Source organism: Macrosteles quadrilineatus, unplaced genomic scaffold (assembly GCF_028750875.1).
Source record: "Macrosteles quadrilineatus isolate MER2022 unplaced genomic scaffold, UCM_ALF_1.0 Scaffold_6__1_contigs__length_79288215, whole genome shotgun sequence".
Taxonomy (NCBI): Eukaryota; Metazoa; Arthropoda; class Insecta; order Hemiptera; family Cicadellidae; genus Macrosteles; species Macrosteles quadrilineatus.
In genome coordinates, this window is record NW_026542599.1 from 9,165,797 (window position 1) to 9,174,232 (window position 8,436).

Sequence of the window (8,436 nt, forward strand, 5' to 3'; positions counted from 1 at the left end):
ATATATATTTATATATATATATTTATATATATATATTTATATATATATATTTATATATATGTTTATATATATATATATATATATATGTGTGTGTGTGTGTCCGTTAGCGCAATAACTCGAGCAAAAATGATACGATTTTGATGAAATTTGGTACAAACGTGTAAACCTACGTTTATTCGAACGAGTTCGCGATCCAGCATAATCGGACCATGGGAACAGGGGTTTATGGGGGGTTTTATGGGGTAAAAATGTGTTTTTCCCATTTTTTACCCTAAAAACAAAAAATTTTGCAATTTATTTCTAAACCGTTTTGTAGAGCTTAAAAAAAGAAATAATTTAGTATATTGAAGCGCTGTTGTATGCCTAACAATCACGGAGAAAATTCAAAAATAGTTTAATTTTAAATTCCCATGTTATTCTTATGAAGAAAATAAAAATTGTTGTAGTTTACTTGTTTATGGATATATATTGATAAAATTTGGCAAATTTATTTATTTCATCCCATACTATTCACGTATGGTCAAAAAACACTTTTTACCTTCCCCGTAGCAGCAAACCTAAGCACTTGTTAAATTTAATGTTATTTAAATAGGGAATAAATAATATGTCTTATTTATGGAAATATTTGAGTAAAAATGTAATCAGACAAGTTGAAATTCGCTTAGTCTGCAGGTTTGCTGCGGCGGGGGTATTACTTTTATTTGTTTACACTTATTTATTTAGCAATTAATGCAGTGAAATTTATATAAAGGATAGGTGTGACGATTAGTTTTGACGTTAGGACACCAAAGTTAAATTATGTGTACTGTGAATTTTATTGGATACTAGCAGAGTACCCGTCCTTCGTACGGGGTTGGAATATAAGTATAAAATGCTTATTGCAGTTTATACTCAAGCTTTGCGATTGCAATGGGTGGAGGACACAGTTTGATAAAATTTGCTTTTTTAAATTTACAGTATTCTATAGTATTACACATCTACCATAGTCATAATGTTCTACCATTTTACCTAAACAATAGAGAAAAATAAATTATCAATTCGCAAAATATCACAAATTATTCATGAAATGAAAAACATATACATAACTGTAGGCTAAACAATCCTACTTTGACAGTTCTCATTGCGAATCACAGTTTTTTGTTGCTGCTTAGTTCAAATTAGCTGTTTTCACAAATGCAAAAAAATATAGTGCTGCACCCTGTTGGTAAATCTTATAACTTTTTAATGCTTTTCCATATCATAGAACCAACTTTTTTTGTTGAAACAGCTGATTAAATTCTTTAATTCCCTTTAAATATGAATACTCATAAGGTTAACATGGGGAATTACAGAGCCACTGGGGCGGAGCCCGAAAGGATTTTTGAGATAAGAATATGCCTATATGTTAATCGGGAATGTAAGCTATCATCATGCCAAATTTCAGCCCAATCCGTCCAGTGGTTTATGCGTGATTGAACTTCAAACAAACAAACAAACACACAAACTTTCACATTTATAATATTAGTAAGATTATCGTTTTATTTTAGGTCGCTTCTATTCAGACCTACTGGAAATTGTGTATAGTAGTTGTATTGTGGTGATAATAATTATGGAAGAGGCAGGTATGCTATGGAAGGTAGTATCGTCGACTAGGTCTATACGGGTCTATACAATTCTCAATTGACTATTAATCTCTCTACTGTAGGCTACTTATAATCAGTGTGCGTCTGTGCGAATCGGCTGCAAATCTCATTTCAACGCTTTTCACATCATAAAAATTGCAGAATTGCTGTTTTATTGTAAAATTATCGGATTTAAAATGCATATCGTATAGGCCTATGATGGAATAAAACATATTTGGTCACACAACATTTTGTTTACAATATGATTTTTCACATTAAAACTGCAAGAAACTTTGTCTTTATATGTGTAAACTAGCTGATCTGAATTGTACACGGTTTTAACTGACTACTGAATTCCCGTACGTAGGACGGGCTAACACCTCGTATAAGAGAATAGCATAGGGAATAAATCTGAAAAGTTTAAGGAAATATTTTAGTATAATCTAATCAGACTTATAAAATTCCCTTAGTCCTCAGAATCACTGCAGTAGGGGTCCATGTTTTTTGTAGGATTGAAAGCTTAGACAGTTGAATTTCGTTAAAAATCATCATTGAATGATAACTTACTCCTTAAACAATTCACATCTGGTTCCGGAAGCAACCCCGCTGGGATCGACTAGAACTATATATAACTACCCAGCATCCCTGAAAAATACTTCTCACAGTAAAATAAATAAAGTCAACCTAAATAAAATAAAGATATAACTGGAATGTAACCTAATTGTAGTACGATCTCCATGAGTGAACCAATTATGTATTTACATTGCATTTTTAAACACATTTTAAACTGTGGTATATTTTAATGATTTTTACAATGTTCAAATAGTTTGAATTAAATTTTAATTTGAATTACAAACATAAACAAGTGACTTACCAAGGAATTATGAGCAGGACTACCAGTTGTCTGACTACCATTGCCCAGACGTGACTAGCTTTGCCAGTTCAGTCAATATCACTGCCAAATAAGAATACGTGACTTTGGACAGATGGCAAATTGCAAAGTTATAACACGTCGTTTAAACAGTCTGCATGAACTCACCTCCATTATTGAACGAGTTAACGTCACAAAAAATGTCATTGTTATTACCCTGCATATAATTTGTTTATGTTTTTTAGAGGTAAAATACAACACTCATTAAAAATACTTTCTTCTAATTAATCATGCATTGGAAAAATTAACCTTAGGAAGTATGGTGAGTTAACTGGAATAATTTTACCCAGAAAAGATGTACGAATATGTTTTATTAAGTTATTTGAATTAGAAAAAAAACTTCTAACATCACTTGTATAACCATATTTGTTGAAATCACTTGACTACTTACTACCTTGTCGATATTTAAAATAGGTATGGAATTGTACATACTTATGGTTGATGTTTTATGCGTGTATAAACACTATGATAGGTTTTTTATTATGTGATTTTTACAGTTGAAAATGATGTTTAACAGACAGAAAATCCGAATTATACAACTACTATAACATAAATATTTAAACATTTTGACGTCATCATGTAACGTGACTGTGATTCACACCTTTAAATAACAAAATAAATTAAAAAATGAACAAATTCTTGTTTTAAAATATATTTATTGAACAATTATATTTAAATGTTAATAAATCGCTAACAGAGGTTTCGGATGATGAAGACAAAGACTCTAACGTTTCTTTTATCACCATGCTTATTAATATGCGTCTTGTTGTTTCGGGTGTTCCTCCTTTTTGTGATTGTACGAGTCATGCCCCTTTTTGGGTTCCCATATTTTGTGTTTACCCCCGTTGTCATGGTCCAAGTCAGGTTTCTTTTTATCACCATTATTATATTTGTCTTGTTGTTTCGGGGGTTCCTCCTTTTTGTGATTGTACGAGTCATGCCCCTTTTTGGGTTCCCATATTTTGTGTTTACCACCGTTACGATAGTCCAAGTCAGGTTTCTTTTTATCACCATGCTTATATTTGTCTTGTTGTTTAGGGGGTTCCTCCTTTTTGTGATTGTACGAGTCATGCCCCTTTTTGGGTTCCCATATTTTGTGTTTACCCCCGTTGTCATGGTCCAAGTCAGGTTTCTTTTTATCACCATGATTATATTTGTCTTGTTGTTTCGGGGGTTCCTCCTTTTTGTGATTGTACGAGTCATGCCCCTTTTTGGGTTCCCATATTTTGTGTTTACCACCATTATGATAGTCCAAGTCAGGTTTCTTTTTATCACCATGCTTATATTTGTCTTGTTGTTTAGGGGGTTCCTCCTTCTTGTGATTGTACGAGTCATGCCCCTTTTTGGGTTCCCATATTTTGTGGTTACCCCCGTAGTGATGGTCCAAGACAGGTTTCTTTTTATCACCGTGCTTATATTTGTCTTGTTGTTTAGGGTGTTCCTCCTTTTTGGGATTGGGTTTGTACGAGTCATGCCCCTTTTTGGGTTCCCATATTTTGTGGTTATCCCCGTTGTGATGGTCCAAGTCAGGTTTCTTTTTATTACCATGCTTATATTTGTCTTGTTGTTTAGGGGGTTCCTCCTTTTTGTGTTTGTACGAGTCATGCCCCTTTTTGTGTTCCCATATTTTATGGTTACCTCCGTTATGATGGTCCAAGACAGGTTTCTTTTTATCACCATACTTATATTTGTCTTGTTGTTTAGGGGGTTCCTCCTTTTTGTGTTTGTACTAGTCATGCCCCTTTTTGTGTTCCCATATTTTGTGGTTACCACCGTTATGATGGTCTAAGTCAGGTTTCTTTTTATCACCATGCTTATATTTGTCTTGTTTCTTAGGGGGTTCCTCCTTCTTGTGATTGTACGAGTCATGCCCCTTTTTGGGTTCCCATATTTTGTGGTTACCCCCGTTATGATGGTCCAAGTCAGGTTTTCCTTTATCACCATGCATATATTTGTCTTGTTGTTTCGTGTGTTCCTCTTTTTTGTGATCGTTTGAGTTTTTTTGGTTATAGTTTTTGTGATATGTGTTGCCCTCGTCATCTGGATTGGTCCAATGGTAATCCTTCAGATATTTATTTTCATCTTTACGTTTCATATATTGACCACCATAATTGTTTCTTTTATCGTTGCCTTCTTTGCGGCCGTATTTCGCACCGTCGTCATATTCTCCGTCGTATCGCTCAACGGTGTCTTCTTTGCTGTAAAATTTCCCATAGTCATCTTTCTCAAGGTCGTATCTCTCATTGTATTCTTCTTTACGGTCGTTTCTTTCGTTGTGTTGTTTATAAGGAGTGTATTCATTTTTATGGTTTTTGTCACCTACCAATTCCTTCTCGTGCCAATAACGATTGTATTCCTTATATTTATCACGCTCGTCTCCCTTATTTTTGTGCTTATCATGGTCATCCTTATCGTATTGACCATCGTAGTATTTCTTATGATCGTGTTTCTCATAGTCGTATTTCTTATTGTCGTATTTCTCATCGTAGTATTTCTCATCGTCGTTTTCTTCACGGTCGTATTCCTTATGGTAGCTCCAATCGCTTTGCTCTTCAGGGTCGTATTCTTTATTGTAGTATTTTCCATGGCCATATTCTTCATCGTCGTCTTCTTCACGGCTATATCCCTTTTTGTGACGGGTTTCGCGGTCAGACCCTTTATTGTAGTATTCATCTTTGTAGTATTCTGACTTGGGGTTTGTGTTGGATCCTATGTTGTAGTCACCTTGGTGTCGTTCCTTTTCCCAACGCTCATTTTTACCAAATTGATAATTTTCTTTACCGGACTCTTTTCCCTCTTTTTTCTCAGTCATTGTTTTAAAATGCTCTTCGCTATATTTGTCATACTCTCCTGTGTGTTCCGAGTAGTCTTCAGTTTCCCTACGCACTCTTCCCTTTTCTTTCACATGTTTATCGTAGAATTCTTTATTCTGTGTCCTCCCAGAAATCTTCCCTTGACAGTCGTATGTATGTTTATGAACATTTACATTTACCACACCACAATTTTTATTTACAATCGTATCTTCACCGTCCTTATGGGTTTCATCTGGCACATGTGATCCATACAATTTATTATCTTGCTTGGAAGACTCTGTCCCTGCATGAAAAGTTTTAGATGTATCTCTATCATCGCCGAATGATCTTAAAACCACATAATCCTTGTCCTCCTCGTCTGTACTGTGTGGATACTTTTCTCTCTGACGGGCCTCATACAGTTTGATCAGATGTTTCATATTGTCTTCTGCTCGTCTGATGTAAGATTTGCATTCATTCTTACCTGAGACAGTTCTGCACAATAGACCCATACAGAACATATTTGCACATCTTTCCCCCTCCACTCGCCAATGTGTCTTCTCAGAGTGTCTTCTCTCGTGGCCGCATGAACTCGAGGTATCCTGGAAAATCATTAGTTTTAGGTTGTTTTATCAAAACGGCGAATTTCATTTCATTAAAGAGAGTTTCATAAAGATTCGGTACAAAGACTTAAGTTAACAACTCTCCTACATTTTGATAGTCAATGGAATTATCAGATGTTTGGGGCTCTGAACTATTAGATAGGAATAATACTTTTTAAAGGTAAGTCACAGAGTATTTATTTAATTTTATTTATGAATATGGAATCTGTTTTGATCAGTTCAATACTTTTTTTAAACTTAGACACACACTTGAATACCTATTTAAGGCTGAGTACGAATGCTGTGTGGGAATGGAGTGAGGAGATTGTTTAGCCCAGTCAATGAATGCAATAAAACAGCCTTTTTCGCAAATAAATGGTGGAAAGCTGGATTTTTTATATGTGATAGAACCACATGAGAGGTGTATTTTCCCAAAAGTCCCCACTTCTACCCCTTGAGCTTTCCCCCCCCCCAACCCCCTCCAAACATAGAAATTGCAGTGATTTACTTAATTGATCATAATTCGAATGTTATGTAAGCTATCGAGCTGCAATTTGTTTTATTTGATTTCTGATTAGTTTCCCTACAACTTTTGTATTTATGACATTTCTCTAAAACCAATATTAAGGGAGATATAAAATTTAAACTTCGTTAAAAGCTTTGTTTCAGAGTGCAAAATCTTGTTTTTCTCTATGTATACTTTTAAATATAAATAATACGCAAATATGGTTCAAACAAAAGTTTTAGTACGTTTTTCAAGGTTTACAAATATATTATTGGTTAGTCATCTAGGTGACCGGCTAAAGAGCTGAGCGTCGGCAAAGTGAGCGCGTGCGCGCTAGTTGAACACCTCTGCGCTGCGTCATCGCATCTAGCCCAGCCAATAAACGCACCAACTGCCTTTTTTCGTAGCTAAATAGGAAGCTGAGATTGTTATATGTGATGGAACCACTTAAGACGTGTATTTTCAAAAAGTTCCCGAGTCTCCCCCCCCCAACCCCCCCCCACCAAAACCCCCTCAAAACCTGGAAATTACAGTCGCTCACTGTACTGGATATAATTCAAATTCTACGCATGCCATCGTAGTGAAATTTGGTTTGTATTTTTTATAATTAGTTTATCTACAACTGTTGTAACAAAGATTTTCTTATAAAACTATATCCACAGAGATATAACGTTTAATTTTTTTTAATTTTTATGTTTATGAGTACACAATTTTGTTTTACCCTCTATATATTTTTTCCAAAATAAAATACGCAAAATGTTTCAAACAAAAACTGTAATGTTTCTTAAGGTTTATAAATATATATTTTATTAGTCATCTGAAAAAAACTGATGTAGTGTGGGGCGTCGGCTTTGTCGGCAAAGACACCGGGTGCAGGCTTCCGCGCAGCGCAGCACCACCCGTCGACGCGTCGCGTCATAGGCACCGACATCCCTAATAGAGCAAGAGCCCATGACTGCCAGACTTTCGTCATTTTATAAAAGCTGAAAGTTTCTCAGCTAATGCTCCCAGTTCACTTAAGAATGATAGGCAACTATGACATTTGGATTTTGGTTACTTTGGTAACAAAAAGGTAACAAAGGTCAGAAATTTGCAAATAACCATCGTTATAGTATAAAGCTTGGTTCTTTCATATTTTCTTCAGAGGAATGTTAGAAATCATTTCCCCCATTGCCAGACACTTTGTGCGGTTTAAACCCTCTGCCAGACACCCTTAAAAACTAGGTATGACGAAGATTAATTTTCGTCATTTTATAAAAGCTGAGATTGATATATGTTATTTGGGGAGCTATCAAAAGACGTTTTCTCAAAAGCCAGACACTTTCGTTGGTAACTTCATCTAGCCAGACACTTTAAAGTCTGCCGTAATAAGCTTAACTGTTAGATGCAAACAGCGAATTCAGTTCCAGTTTGGAACAGATCTCTGTGCCAAATGTAAACGGTTAAATTACTTACTTTCTTCCTCAGAGTCTGTTTTTTATAATAAACCATATGTTTGATGTAAACATATGTTATATTTGCATTTAATTGTGTGTTTATTTCTGCAGTGTTTTGAAAATATGTAATTATGTTCTAAAACCATTGGGCACAGAAAACTATTCCAAACTGTAACAGAAGTCACTGTTCGTATGTAGCAGTTAGCCCACAACTACCTATTATATTACAACAGACTTTTAATGTGTCTGGCCAGATGAAATAACCAACGAAAGTGTCTGGCTCTTGAGGACATGTCTCTTCATAGCTTCCTAAGTAACATATATCAAATTCAGCTTTTATACTATTATGTAAACTAACGCAATCACGATTAGAAATAAGTTGTGATTTCACCCTGTTACATTTGGCGACGAAACCAGTTCTATACTGGAACTGAAGTTACTGCTTGTAACTACTGTACCTATTATACTACTACAGTCTTTTAAAGTGTCTGGCAAGATAAAATAACCAACGAAAGTGTCTGGCTCTTGAGGATATGTCTCTTCATAGCTTCCCAAGTAACATATATCAA

At 35.0% G+C, this 8,436-nt stretch overlaps 1 protein-coding gene across 1 annotated transcript; it reads right to left on the bottom strand.

Annotated features, from left to right (window-relative positions):
- Positions 1 to 4,261: 4,261 nt before the first annotated feature.
- LOC128996589 (sarcoplasmic reticulum histidine-rich calcium-binding protein-like) lies at positions 4,262 to 5,938 on the bottom strand. Its single transcript, XM_054421984.1, has one exon. It carries the CDS (start codon positions 5,936 to 5,938, stop codon positions 4,262 to 4,264), a length of 1,677 nt encoding a protein of 558 aa, XP_054277959.1.
- Between the last annotated feature and the right edge of the window lie 2,498 nt (positions 5,939 to 8,436).

What these genes read in the sequence shown, in the direction of transcription:
- LOC128996589 (XM_054421984.1), bottom strand. Translation starts at nt 5,938, where the DNA reads ATGATTTTCCAGGATACCTCGAGTTCATGCGGCCACGAGAGAAGACAC.